Genomic DNA, 15,716 nt, shown 5'->3' with positions numbered 1-15,716 from the left:
TTTTAACTTTCTCTCAACTTTTAAGTTTATACAAGCAACATGAATGACACAATGCTTGAAGAACTACAATTTATACTAGCAACCTTTAAAATAAATTTAAAATTCTATACATTACATAAAAAGAAACTCTTTTCATTGTGCAAAGATACATAATATAATAAAATTATGAATAAAAACTTAAAAAATACTAACAAAGAAATAAAGGCTATAAAAGAAGAAAGTCATTTTGAGTTTTTAACAGTGATCACTTAGTTCCTTTAATAGGGGGTAGCCCACAAAACATACACACAAATATATATATGTATGTATGTAGGCACAAAAACATTGATTCAACTCTGATAGGCATAAAAATAAAAACTAAACAGATTGATATATGAGATGTTACATACACTCTACATTTAAACTATAGTACAAAGAAACAAAGACCATTTATTGAAAATACATTAGACAATTAGCCATTCTTAAAAGATCAGATGAAATACAAGGTAAAAACCTTTAGATATAGTAATTGCATCAAAACAAATTTAGAAACAAAAACATTTAGATAATTGTAACAGTTAAGTGTATAAAAAATATGCAAAATATGTTTAAGATTCAGCATGAAGCTGCATTATCATCACCTTAACACTGTGTGTGAAATTTCTGGTCTTGTTGTCCTATGGTGGTTTTCAGCATGTGTCAGTCTTTTGCTTGGGCCTGCTGTGACTGCTAGCTTGGAACCACAAGTGGTGAATCTCATCTGTTCCTCCAGCCACAACGGAGGTATTGGCTGCTAGTGCAAGAGATTCTTAATTGTAGAAATTTTCAGTCTGGTCAGTGACCATCTCTTGGCATTGTCTTTTATATGTCTTTATATATTTCATTCACCTTTAGTTGGGTGGACTGTTAATATTATGGGTGATTAGGAGCTCCACACCTAGCAACCTCTTGGCTTCTTCTCAAAGTAATTTTGCTGGTGATCACTTGTAAGCTGCCTTGCTTATTTCCGTTGTGTTGATAGTAGCAAATTCTGTTGCCAAAGCTGCAGCCTCCTCATTTATGTTTTACTAGCTTATTCGCATTGCTGTGATTCAACTCTGATAGGCATAAAAATAAAAACTAAATAGAAACAAATGTTATAAAAATATTCACTAAAATTGTGTGCTTATTAAAATTAATCTGCATGGCTGAAAATATTCTGTTACAACCAAATAAAACATTGAGTGCACCAATTTTACATCTGTTATGATATCTAATACTGTTAATAAAAGTATAAAGTTTAACTAAGTCACTATTGTTACTGGAAAATAAATGATATTCAAGAATATAAAATCTGCTAATATTGAGAGCTACCCTCTGTAATGTCTTTATTCTCAGATTATGTGGGCAACTTCGGCACTTTTGGTCATTATTATGAAATACCTAAAGGAAGATTACACCCTTAGGTATCACGTGCTCTTCATTTTGTGCTTGTCTCCGTTACATACGTTGATCATAATGGATTAACAAAACTATGCCGTTCTTGTGCTTTCTAAGAGTTAATGCCCATCCACTGTTTGAAGTTACCCTTCAGTTTCATTTTTTCTTATCATTTTGCTCTCTCTCCTTCCATTATTCCTGCTAGCATAAATTTCCATATCTTGTTGTGCCTTTTCATGTTTATAAGGTATTATGTTTTCCATGACTTTATTGTGTCCATGAGTTCTCTTTTAATATATTTATTTTTTTAATTTCTCAATTTGTGTTCTCTCTCCTTGATATTCTCCTAAGTCTTCAGAGTATCCACATCGTAGTTGCTTCCAGCTTTTTTCTCTGTGCTTTTATTCATTGTCTAAGTTTCTGTGCCATGTAGTATCTAATGATTTTCATTTTTAGTTGGAGACTTTTTCTTAATCACAGAATTTGGTTAATGTTATGAAAAATATATTTCATGTTTGCTATTATTTCTTTTATCTATTCCATATTCCTTACCTGTTTTTATAGATTTTAGCATATTGTTTTTCAGTTTTTAGACTATTTGATCTCATCATGCATGATCTGGTTTCTGATGTGCTCAAATTTAATTTCCAGCCATTTTTCTTTCTTTGGCTTTCTTGCTTATCATCTGGTTAATATCGTATCCAGAGCATATATTTTTATCGTCTTTTCACGGGATTGAAGATACTTTCTTTTATCTACAGTTGTTTTGCACCTTTTACTTTAGTAGACATCGTTTCATTGGCATATTGTATACTTTCTTTAAAGCATTTCCATTTCATATGTATCTTTTTTTTTCTATTATTTTTTATCATTTAATGCATTTTGCTACAAATGCTTCATATTTGTTTCTTACTTCAACAGATGTGTGTGTAAAGTTTCTTTCAGTGATTTCATATCCAATCTGGGTTTCTTGCGTTACTATTTAAGGCCTTTTTTTTTCTTGATCCTTGTGTGGCCACTAAAAGATTGTCTCGATCGATGTCCACTATCGGATGTCTTTATCTGTTTGATACTGTTTTATAAACAGTCTATGATTATTACATAATCAATTTGGTTTCTGTGTGGGTGTCCTAAATTTTTCCAAATATACCATATTGTTTTTTTTGTGCCCAAATCTGTGATATAAATGTATTGTTTTGCAGCTACGTTGGCATTTACATCACCCGTTACTATAAGCAAACCAATTGACTTAGTTTACTTCTTGTACCTTAGGCAAGGAAAATACAAATGTTAACATTCCAGAGGATTTAAATATAACTCTTTACCACACACTCAAACCAATGAAGGAATGATTTTATACTTTAAAACAACACATAAATATAATATCAATAGAAAATTTTAAGTCTAAAATAAATAAATGAAACTATATTTTGTAACATCCACATAAAGAATAGAACATTTTGATAGTACTATCTACTGTTCCCCTTACAAATATATTGACAAAAACAATCTCCAACAACAGATGTCAAGAAGCCTACAACCCCTAATTATAGGTGATTTAAATGTCCCACATAAAGACATAAATGGAAATAGAAATTTACCAAAAGGGGTAACTATACGAGAGTTATTTGAAAGAAACAGCATGTACATTATACATGACGTCACACCATGTTAGATTAGTCACAATTAAAGAAATGAAAATTAACATAAAAGCACACACTTAAGAATTCAATAACCAGTCATGGTGGAATTAGAAATATTGTTCTTAAACTTTAACCCTTTTACAATTGCACTTAACAAATACTATCGGGATATCACTGCTACACACTTGAAAAAAAAAAAAAAAGCAATAATTACAGTAATACCTAAAAGATCAGTAAATTAAATCCAGACAATTTCCGCCCAATTAGTTTGTTAAGCAGCCTTAGCAAGATAATGGAGAAAATAGTATGGAACAGACTCGTATATTTCTGTGAAACAAATAATCGACTATCAGATATTTAAATTCATCACGAAAGAACTGACAAACAGTAGACCGCCTTACGTAACTGAATCAATCTTCAAATCATTGAATAATACTTAGGCTACAATTGTTGTATTCTTATATGTTAAAAAAGGATTTGACAGTGTCTAACACAGTGCTATAAAATAAAACTAAAATAACAAAATATTAACGAAGCTCTAGCTTTATGGATATCGAACTTTAACCGATAAAAAGGTTAAACTCAACGATACATTATTAGAAAACATTCAATATCACTGAAAGAGTGCTGCAAAGACAAGTCCTAACACTTCTGCTGTATATCATAATTGTTCATAGCATCTCTCTTCCTCCCCTTTGCTCGGCATTGCCAGGTAGGTTAAGACGTTCTACTCGTAATCTGAGGATCGCGGCTTCGAATCCCCGTCGCACCAAACATGCTCACCTTTTCAGCCGTGGGAGCGTTATAATGTGTCTGACCCTCAATCCCACTCTTCGTAGGTAGAAGAGTTGGCGGTGGGTGGTGATGACTGGCTGCCTTCCCTCTAGTCTTGCACTGCTAAATTAGAGAGGACTAGCGCAGATAGCCCTCGTGTAGCTTTGCGCAAAATTCAAAAACAAACAAACAATCATCTTGCTTTCGACGATATTCATAGACGCTTTTTTCAAAAATTTCTTGTCAATGTTTATAACGCAATTATAACCACGTAATAACTATTCAGACACGCGGGGTTGAAGGGGCACAATCGTTAAGAAGAGCAGATAACTAACATGTTTTTTATATATATTTCTGACACGATTAGGTTTTTGTGTTTTTTTTCAAATCATCAAAAAGACAAACGCAGAATGATTATGGTCAATCTACAGCCACCTGCTTTTGCCGGCAACAGGTTTCAGAGAGATTGTTGCAGACTTGTTCTTACCTGTTTCGTATTACAATTTCAAATAGCCTAAACTGAGATAAATTGTAATTTATATTCAGAAATTAAATAACTTTCGATACGTAACAAATTTATGATACTTGACAAGAAAATTGATGCACACAGTTTTTTTAACACGAATATATTTTCATATACAAAAAATAATACAATGTACAAAGACTTTACAAGCTTACAAACAATATTGAGTCTTGAAACTTTGTAGAATGGACGGCAACTGCCTGTTATGGAGACACAAGTGTAGAGGACAACGTTTCGAAAGTCTTCCGCCTTTCGTCTTCAGGTCAGTGTGTGTGAAACGAACGAAACCTTGGCAGGGGTTTAATTTAGAGAGAGAGAGAGAGAAGTCTGAGGAATTCTCTCCCCAACAGAGGTGTTCAGGAATGTTGTAGTTCCTCTTTGACCCTTCCCGTGAAAGATTAGTTATCTATCTGTGCATGGGGTTTTTTCTACATTTTAATTTAGTTTGTTTGATGCTATGAAGTATGGTGGGGCAGTATGAATCTGTCAAGTGAGAATACCGGGCGAGACGAAGGCGACACGAGGAAAGTAGGCAAGGTCGGAGCCCATAGTCTAAAAAGCTGGGCGGCAGACGAGATGAAACATCAACTCAAACGGCACGATTCGTGGCCGGGCAAGGATGTTGCCTTGGCCGGGATCTAAAGATCCAATGCCTCAGACTTAGATGTGAGGGAAACAGGAGTACCCCGATAAAACCCACTTTCACAGCTAGGGCGCCGAATGATCTACTCAGACCGTGCCCGGAAGTAGATAGAAAGAAAATAGAGGTTATTAATACATGCAGGAATAGAACACATGTGGCTTAAGGCAAGAATGTAGAAGTAGCTAATTGGATAATGACTTGAAAAACTACTTGTTGTGGTCTTGTAAAGCAGAGAGGAACTTCAGGTTGAACTTGAAGTGATGGGGAAAATCGTGAGAGTGGAGGTGAGTCGACTGGCTGTCTTCTTTGGTGAATTGTTCTTCAGCGGTCTGGGATTATTTGTTTCTTCTTGCAATTTTAGTTTGTGACTTCTGAGTGTTTGTGGACTGGTTGTCTGTTTAAACTAACGAGTCGGTATGCGTAACTTAAATGGTCTGAGTCTGGCAAGTGGTTATATTACATGAATCTGGAATTAAAATGTGGCAGGACCTATCGCATGTCTTCTTCGGATTAGTGAGTCTTGAGATGTTGCTGGCAGTGGAAGTTGACGGCGTCGATGTAGAGTTGCATGAATCTGTTTTCGTGTTTTTCCCGGCTGGTTCTGGAGTTAGTGGTAATTCGGTGGTTGATCATTGGAAGTCATCCGTTTTATGTTAAAAGGTCAGCTGAGATGGCAGTTTGAATGTTATTTCTATGAGGGTCACGTGTGCTCATGCTGAATAGCCTGTAGAGCATGTATCCTTAGCATCTATGAACCCCACAAAGATCCCATAAGCAAGTGTTATAATCGTTCTATTATTGGATGGATTTTGTTTTTGTATTATAATTATTTAGTAAAAATAATCCCAAGATCACCTACAAAATGGTAACAAATTCATTTATTTAATAATGTTTGCTACAGGGTATGTTCACGTTGAAACAAGTTGTGGTGCGGCCTTTATTAACAAACTCTAAAACAAATATACCTTTAATTTACTTAAATATTTTTGAATAGAAGTTTGTCACTAATCGATTGGTAAAAATAGAATCATTCGCTGAATAGCTGAATATTAAATTGTACTCTTGATATCAAATACTTTACAAAATTTTTAAATTATTAAAATACTTCAGCTTTCATAAATTTTGTAGATATAGCGTGATGTACTTACTGGTAAACAAACATCTAGTTTAAAATATTAAAAATATAGCTTAGAATAGTGTTTGTCCAGAGCGACTAACGTAACATGTACTAGTCATTCTCTTTCAAACGCAGGTGGAGAATGTAATTTCAAAACAACACATCCTGTGTCATGTACAGAACAGTTATATCAACTTTTAGAGAAGGACAAATGAACAAAGGCAGCTAAAACGCTGATGATGAAACTTAAGACAAATTGGAAACGTATATAATTAAATATTTTTTAAAATGTATATTACCATTTTTTAGTATTTGTTACAAAACTTTCTTGCATAATTTTCAAGACCTTGTAGCTAAGAATCTGTGAAACATCAATATGGAAGTTATTTAGCTGTTTAGCGATTATATTTCAAATAACTTGATACATCTGTTATATTCCTATAGAAAAACTAAGAATTATATTAATATGAGTATTTTGTTCGTTGCACGATTAACGTTTCAATATTTTCACTTCTTTTTTTATATCCAGCACCAGAGGGCAAAATTCTGGTAATATATACATTAAAGATTCAGAGTTCTTGTGGAGCTTATGAATCATTTATATTATTACAGGTAATTTAATAATACGAGAATGTGTTTAACATTGGAACAAAAACTGATATGTTCAATAATTCCACCACTAACATTTTCGACACACAAGGGACAGGCAGGCAGGATTGGAATAATTGGAGGTTCTCGAGAATATACTGGAGCTCCGTATTATGCAGGTATTTCAGCCCTCAAAACTGGAGCCGATTTGTCTCACGTTTTTTGTACAAGTTCAGCAGCTCTTGCAATCAAGTCGTATAGTCCAGAACTGATTGTACATCCTGTATTGGACATCGTTAATGGCCATGAAGTAATTTCGTCATATCTTCCAAGATTACATGCTCTTGTCATTGGCCCAGGACTTGGGAGAGAAGAAAACACGTTTATGGTAATGCATAAGGTTGTTGAAAATGCGAAAGAATTACAAATGCCAATTGTATTTGATGCTGATTCCTTAATATATATAAATTCACATCAAGAACTTGTGCATGGTTATAAAAAGGCAGTATTGACCCCAAATATTGTAGAGTTCTCTCGACTGTACAAAGCTGCATTCAAATTAGAACCAGATATTTCTGTAGATTTGAATCAGCAAGTTAAAGGTTTATCTCAAAGATTGGGAAACATTACAATCGTTTGTAAAGGAGCAGATGACAATCACAGATGGTGAAATAATAGCTGCATGTAAGGAGAGGGGTAGTCCACGGCGCTGTGGGGGGCAAGGAGACCTCCTTTCTGGTTCTATGGGAACCATGATGTATTGGGCCCATACGACCTGTAATAAAAGTCAGTCTGTTACATTTTCTGACTGGGGACCAAATATTTTAGCTGCTCTTGGTGCCTGCATGTTAACTCGAAAGTGTAGTCATCTTGCTTTTCAAAAATATGCAAGAAGTATGACAACTCAAGATATGATTGCAGAAATCCATTCAGCATTTATTAATTTATTTCCTGTAGACAGATTACCTTTGCAGGAATAAAAACTTGTTTTTTCCAAATAATGTTTTGCATTATCACATTTCTTATAGTTATGATGTGTTTTATGAAAAGTAGACTTTCACTAGCATTAGAAAGTTGTGTTCAATGTGTTATTGCTACATGTATTTACGTACACTTGCATGTAGAATAATTATTGAATAAATAAATAAGTTATTGAGATTGTTCCTACCACATACATATTCAGTTTAGCTTTATTGCTTTGCTAACTGTTTAGGAACTAATACTTGAAAGTATCATAAAAGCATTTTTGTACAATGTTTATTCATTAAAAACTACACTATCCCAAAAACTGATAAGCATTGTATATCCAAAACATAAGATACAGAATGCTTTCTTAGGGTAATATCACAGTCTCAGACAAAGGCATTTTCCTGTGAACAAATAACTGCAATAGTTAATTGTATGAAATACTGTTGGTACAACTTATTACATGACAAAAAATACTAAACATTTTGGTTTATTTCTAACTTTATTCTGTGATTTTTCTGTATGTTGAGCTGAAATGAAAGGTCAGGTAAGTATCATTTGACAAGAAAAATTTAGATAACATGATTCCCTATTGTTTTGAATACATATTGATTATTAGTACTTTATGTGTTAGTTTCTTTTTCAAGTCTGGTTGTATGTTTCAAGTTATTTAATTTATAATGCAGTATTTGTTTTACCATCTAAATAAAAAAAAATTGTTGATTTTATATATTTCAAATCCTTCTGGTTATAACTGAATGACAAAGAACTTAAATGTTGTTTGGTGAATTATAGCAGTGAGAAAAAATGGATTTTTTAGAATGCTTAATTTTAATTGATTTTTTAACAAATGTAATGAAACTAAGTAGTTTGTTTAACTAAAATATGACATATACTTTAGTTTTTAATGAAGAAAACTATGAGACATGTGACTAGTAAAGGCATTTCACCAATTAATAAATATTGCAATAATTTGAATGAAGATGTATATATCAACCTTAAGCTTTATGGCAGTGTTTCCCAACCAGGAGATAGCATTCCAGGGGGTGCGAGATAACATTTGTTTTGGCCACCTTCACCTTTATTCTTAAATAAATAATTACTGTGAGGGGTGTGAGAACATATTAAAATTTTTAGGGGTGTGGGGCATAAAAAAGGTTGAGAATCACTGCTTTATGGTAATAAATAAGTTGTTAATAATGTATTTTCAAGATGGCTGATAGGGTATTAAAAATTTAATTAACCTGAAGATGACCTATGAAGGTTGAAACAATGTTCTGTACTTTATCTTAAAGTCTAGAGATAATATTTACTTTGAGTGGGTTTCTCATCATCATGAAGTAGATAATGAACAAGCACAATGTGGGGTTCAAAGAATATTACTCAGTTTGGCAGAATGAGTTTTTATTGCATAATACTATGCAACACAAATTTTTGTTCCTGGATAGTATGTGTTATTTATTAATTGCTTAATTAATTATTTATTAAAAGTACAGAAAATGGCCATTATTCCCTTCAAACTTTGCTTTTATGACCTGGTTAACCTATTTTCTATGTAAAAATGGGCAAATTTGCACATTTTCATTTACATAATTCTGAATATAACAACATATGAATCAAGATTTACATGTATTTATACTAAAGTTATACAAAAATGTTCAGAAGTGAGTAGTTTTTCGAGATTTGTGACTGTAATGTAAAACACTTTCACATATCAGCCTCCAAATATAGTCTCCCATCATGTTTTCATTACATGCTCCCAGGTCACGAAAGTAAAGTTGGAAGAGAAAAATAGGTTCTTTCCATTTACTTCAGGCAAAACAATTGGGAAATAACACTTTCTGCCCAGAAACAAGAAAGAGTAGAAATTTTGTTACATAGTGTAATCAGTTTACTGAAGTTATTTGGTAAATCATCACATCTGTATGTTTTGTGGAAACAGCCTGGTTGATACATATCTTAACTAAGAAAAATATTTTCATACAGTGGCATTAAAGAAAGTAAAGGCTGGTGATAAATTGGTGTGTTTTTGTTTTACTTTTGTTCCTTATATCAGTAATTTGTAAGTGTTGTGGACACTCAAATGTCTAAATTTGCTTTTGGTACTAAATTTTTGCAAGTTAAATAATATTAACAATTTACAATTAATAGGAGAGAATGTTAAAAGTGACTTTACTACATCTTTTTTTAGAACTATATTTAAAGTGTTTTTAAGAATATTTATTCACTAAAAACATATGAAGTAATGTAGAAAATAATCTGTTTTGTGCTAGCAATCATTCTCATTTATGTTGATAAGATAATAAAAATGTAAAAACTAAATTGGCTATTTTATTAAATATATTAGTGTATATTCCATAAAAAATGATAGGGTAAGTAGTACAACCTCCACCCAATAATATACTCTAACCTAAAAGTTTTTAACTGAAATAAATAAATAAATTTGGTGAAATCAAGCTTGACCAAGAGGCAGAAAAACACAGTCAAACATCAATAAATTCCTTTGTGAGCCAGTCAAAATTAAGAAACAAAGTTGTGACATGCACATAGATTAATTATTGGTGAAAATTAGTTCGGTTGACAACTTCTAATATATAGAAAATTTGGTGCATTTTGGAAAAACTACTTTCTAACAATGGGTTTTACATCATGTTGCTTAGCAATAGAAGTATAACTTAATGCTGTTAGTCTGTGTATTGAAAGTATAAAATGAAATATGTAGACAACAAAATAGGAAAAAAATGTTAATTTCTTAATTTAGTGTCTCTTGATTATACAGTTTTTTATATTAAAATATTGGTGATATAACAGAAAACGGTTAATTTAAAAACAATTTGAGTTTAAAATTGAATTGATATTTTTACTTTTGTGATAAATTTTGTGCACTTTGTATATTATAAAGACTTGTTAGTTTTCTATTTCCATAGAAAGATTGAATTAGTTACTCTTCAAAAATCATATACCTTCCTTATATTTTACTCTTTGGCATTTATTATAATGTTTGTAGAAAAATGTAATAAATGCTTCATACTCCTGTAAATAATTATTCAGTTTTTGTTTTTCAAAGTTAAGCACAAGGTTACACAATGGGCTATACTAGTAGGGGTATCGGAACTTAGTTTCAAGTTCTGAAGTTTGCAGACATACTGCTGTGCCACTGGGAGAACTGTATAAAAAGAATGAAATACTAAGATTTTTTTTTAAAAATAAGCTTTGTAGTTTAAATGTTAAAAATATATTAAAGAAGAAAGATCTTAAAACTTCCAAGTGGAACGCAAGAGCAAAGTAAATAGTGTATTTCAAATACTCTGGATAAAGGCTTCGATATCCTTTTATCTCTTGCGTCTTTTTGAAGAAACACACAAGTGCTAGAGAATGGAGGACTGAAAAACATTCTTCAATCGCTTTAGTTGATCTCTGACCAGCTTTATAACTTGATAATTTAAAAGGATGTAATATGATGTGAACTACCACTAACAATTAGTTTTATTAGATTCCATCATTCTAAAATTGTCAATATTCTCCCATTTTCCATATTTACAGTAGAAACTACTTGTAATATAAGTCAAGTAACACTTCAACATTGATTATTTTCATAAGAACAATGCACAATTTATCAATTTTTCTGTGTATTTTAGTTTAATAAAACTTAGAAGAACCTTGATTTTGATATGTGGCATTTTTTTGCATGCATGATGCATATTTCACTTTCACATAAACTTTCCAAGGCTGCTGCCATTTCTACCAACTACAGTATTAAAGTTTTGTTCACCAGGTGGTGATAAAGAATGTAATATGAAATACTAATTGTTTGTAGTGGACAATATAGAGTGGAATATTTATGAGCTGTAACAATTTTCATTAGTACAGTTACTGATGATAAAGAATGTTATATAAAAACATGATTCTATATTATTATGTGTAAGAGAACGAATTTTTTTAAGGACTTTTTTTGGTAATTAGATAAAAAAACACTGTCAATATACAGTGAAAACAGTATGAAACAATTTTCGTTGAAACTTATATTTTGTTTAAAGACAGAAAAACAAACCTGTCATCTAATAGCATGTATATACCACTTTGTCCCATGGAAGTTTTGGTATTAGTAAAATAACTATGATTGTAACAAAGTAAATGTTGCATAAAAAAGTTACTGTTATAGCTTTATTAGTTTGTGAACTTATGATTTATTTGTGGAGATGCTTTTTATATTGTGAGAAAGTTATTTTAAATCTTTCAGTAAAAAGAAATCATGAATTATATGTGATGGGGATTCAAACCCACAACCCTCAGATTACAAGTCGAGTGCCTTAATTAATGTCATACCAAACATGGCCACCCTTTCAGCTATGGGGGTGTTATAATGTGACTGACCCTCAATCCCACTGTTCGTTGCTAAAAGAGTAGCCCAAGAATTGGTGGTGGGTGGTGACGACTAGCTGCCTTCCCTCTAGTCTTACACTGCTAAATTAGGGACAGCTAGCGCATATAGCCCTCGAGTAGCTTTGGGCAAAATTCAAAACAACAAACTACTTTTAATGGGAAATAGAAGTTATTTTACTTTATTCTGAATTTATGCCTCAAATATCTGGCATCCTAGGTAGTTGCCCATCCTTAGAGCAAGGCCTGGGCCCACAACATGTCATTCCACATCACTAAAAATTATTTTGTTGTACTTCTCCATTCCTATATTATATACCTGTCAGTATACACATACATTTTCAAATTGATTTACTAAGTTAATGATGTCTTGCATACTTTTCCAAGAAGTTTTGTTATTAATCAAATAAATATTATTCAACAAACTTTTCCACTCTTAGATCCAAACTTTATGGAATCCCATTTTTTTATTCTGGACTCTAGTATTTTAATTATCTTATATCCTACAAAACAACAGAAGAATCTGGCTGATACAACAAGAATGAAACTTTTCCCCTGCTAAACAGGAAAAAACATTGCTGTCTATAAAATTTCATATATTTACTTCTATGAACTTATAAATGATCACTGAAACTGCTCTTTAAATGGAAACTTAACACATTATTTTTAATGTATTTAGACAACAGAGGAGTGCAAGGTTCTTTATACAGTTTAAATCTATTGAACTTTGGAGACTAAGTTATCCTACATAAAGACACCATGAACTAGACAATTGGTAAGTAATGATGTATTTTACCTGATAATTAACATCATTATGATCATTTTACTGTGGCAAACATTATAAGAATTCCATTACTTAGGTAATTTCTGATGAATTAATAATCCAACTTATTCTGCAATACTCAGTAGGGTCAGAATTCTTTGGTGTTGAGAAATTCATGAATTTGGAATTTCAACAAGTTCCTAAAATAAGTATATTTACTAATAATGCATCCACATGTAGAAGAAACGAAAGAGTATGTCAGTTTTGGATGTTAAACCTAAAGTATTGTTTTTCTATAGAAGCAAAATGCTGCTGACTGGGCAGATGTTATTTTAGTTGTACTTTTGTTAAAAATATGTTTCTTAAACTGTCAGTACAGTATTTACATACTTAAGAAAAAAGCTGTAAAACCTTTCTCTGCTTTGTTATTTTTTCAATCAATAAAACTAAAAATATTGAATTTTTATAAAAGTTGTATTTTGTAATAAAAGTCTTTGGATTATCAGTTTCATTTACCATTAGTGTTTCAGTTTTTGTATCCTATGCTCATACACAGTAATTAATTAAATAAAGATCAAAGATATGTCATTTAAAACTTTTTTATTACCATTAATACAGTTAACTATGTAATATCAAATCTTTCTAAACAATCCTACAGCAGATTTTTTAAAACAGTGACAGTCATTAAAAAATTACACTTATAGATGGCAGAAGGTTAAATACAGTAGTGAAATTTGATAATTAATTGTTATAATAATGAGAAATTATAATTGCAATATTTCAATTACTTGCATATTTGGAATAATTATATATATTAATTATCAGAAACATTAATTTTGATTATTTGATTATTTTAACAATAATAATCAATTATGTAACTCTAATTTAAGGTAATATTAATTATTTGAGCTAATCATCTAGCTATAGTCTAGGATAGTTTCTATTTAACAATAACAGAATAATTCCATTTATCAATTTCGATGCTTTTTTTTTTTTTTTTGAGCTGATGCACAACAATCTAAAACTCTTAAATTGTTTCACCAGGTAAATACTCAATTTGTAAATTATGAACAAAATTTCATGGCATGCCCAATAAATGGATCTAATGGGGCTTTCCAGCAGCTTGTAAGAAACTATGTAATTTATCAAAAAAAAAAATCAATTTATCTAATTACTGTACTGTGATTTGCATAAAAACAAAGGCAGCTAAAATGAAGCTTTTCTACTAGAATAAAAAAAACAACAACATAATCTATGGCAAAGCTTTTTGTCATTTGTCATCATTAGTGGGATAAGACACACAAAAACACTTCACAGATAACCTAACAAGAAATTTATTCTACTTGATTTATAATACTTGATCAATATAAAACAAAAGATGGTATGAAAGCGTAAGTTGTAACTTTTTCAAAAGATCTCTGTGTAGTTATGAAAAACTGAACTTAAAAAAAAATATTATCCCCTGAGAGTAAATCACACAAATAAAAAATATACTAAACAAATTCCACACCAAATTTAAATTTATTGTCAGTGTAACAAGATGTACTTTAATTTCAGCAAGGAAAAGATACAAAGCACCAATGAATAAAGGAAAGTAGAAATGAAAATGAGGAAACAAAAATAGCCTCTTCTTTTCCATCAGTAATTATAGAATGGAGAAAATTAAAGCACACATTACTTTGTGAAGCCCATGATGTGTTGCTACAAATATAAAAATTTGATATGATAGTGATGATGATATAATGCTTACAGGTTCACATTAAAATATTAGACTGAAATAAACCTTCTTGAAACAGTTTTTATCACAAGTTTAACACTATTAAGTTACTAGTTCAAAGAGTATACATTACTGTTTTGTCATAATAATGCAATAAATGCCTAATTACTTATCAAACACTTAAAAATAGTTTATAATCTTAATAAAAATAAATGTTACAGATACTACTAATGGTTAAAAGTATGAAAGACTTTTGGCAAAACATCCAAAAACTGCACATTTCTTCCTCAAATTTTGTTTGAACTTTTAGTACACTAGTAACTGATATACAATATACAGAAAATTACAACAAAAACACTTAAAAACTTGAATCTTAACTTGATCACAATCAGTCTTCTAAGCTATTTAAATCAGATTATCATCAATTTTCAGAAAGAGAGAAAAAATACGACCGAGCTGACATTGTTGTCACCATATGAAATATTTCTCTTGTTTCATCTTCTTTATGTGTAGTACGTGTGTGTGTGTGTACCAGTGTCAAGATAAAGATCACAAATGTACTTTAATGATAATACAAATGATGGAAGAAATGTTAAGTTACAAAAGCACAATGTATATTCTACATGGGGCTTCACAAACTAGTAAGATATTCTAAAGTGGTTGCAATCCTCTTGAAAAGGCAAGACAATGATATACTCTGTCAAAATTGTCTTTCACACCACTATAGTATCATTATCATTACAAAACTACACAAAGTTCTAATTCAACCTAATTTAATAGTAACTAGCCATTTCACATGGGTACAATTCTTGAAATGCTGGTGCATGATCTGTTGTTTAAAATATATATTGAATATATTAACAGTGCCATAGATGGCCTGTTCAAAAATGTATAAAGAAGTTATTTGAGTTGTACTTAGTTGTGTCTCTGAGTTTAAACTTTCTCAAGTTGGTGGTTTATGGACTCTGCTTGTGAAAGTAGGACCAGTTAAATTTCTTTGTAATGAGTATAGCATCAAACCTAACAATAAAGTCCATGGGCTGCACACATGCTCATTACATGCAACATAAATATTGTGAATGGTGTACTGAATTGTAAGAAACTGACCCCAGCCTACAATTAGCAATTTACAAATGCTAAGACATTTTATTAAAACTGATTCATTGAAGATGGACATCTCTGAGGTACATCCAATCTAGTTCTA

General features: G+C 31.3%; 1 protein-coding gene and 1 long non-coding RNA gene across 2 annotated transcripts; one reads left to right on the top strand and one right to left on the bottom strand.

Moving 5' to 3' along the window:
- Window positions 1-80: 80 nt before the first annotated feature.
- LOC143222982 (uncharacterized) lies at window positions 81-4,003 on the bottom strand. The gene is made up of 2 exons (XR_013012600.1): window positions 3,264-4,003; window positions 81-1,076 (listed from the first exon to the last, which is right to left on the bottom strand). It is a non-coding gene; the product is annotated as an uncharacterized LOC143222982 (long non-coding RNA).
- A 2,480-nt stretch (window positions 4,004-6,483) lies between these two features.
- LOC143222980 (ATP-dependent (S)-NAD(P)H-hydrate dehydratase-like) lies at window positions 6,484-9,974 on the top strand. The gene is given in 2 exon segments (XM_076450294.1): window positions 6,484-7,340; window positions 7,342-9,974. Coding segments are annotated over 2 exon segments (936 nt in total). The 5' UTR covers window positions 6,484-6,729; the 3' UTR covers window positions 7,667-9,974.
- Window positions 9,975-15,716: the final 5,742 nt, after the last annotated feature.

This window comes from Tachypleus tridentatus, chromosome 8, assembly GCF_004210375.1.
Source record: "Tachypleus tridentatus isolate NWPU-2018 chromosome 8, ASM421037v1, whole genome shotgun sequence".
Lineage (NCBI taxonomy): Eukaryota > Metazoa > Arthropoda > Merostomata > Xiphosura > Limulidae > Tachypleus > Tachypleus tridentatus.
Note: the sequence above shows the minus strand (reverse complement) of the source record. Positions and strands in the feature narration are given on the sequence as shown.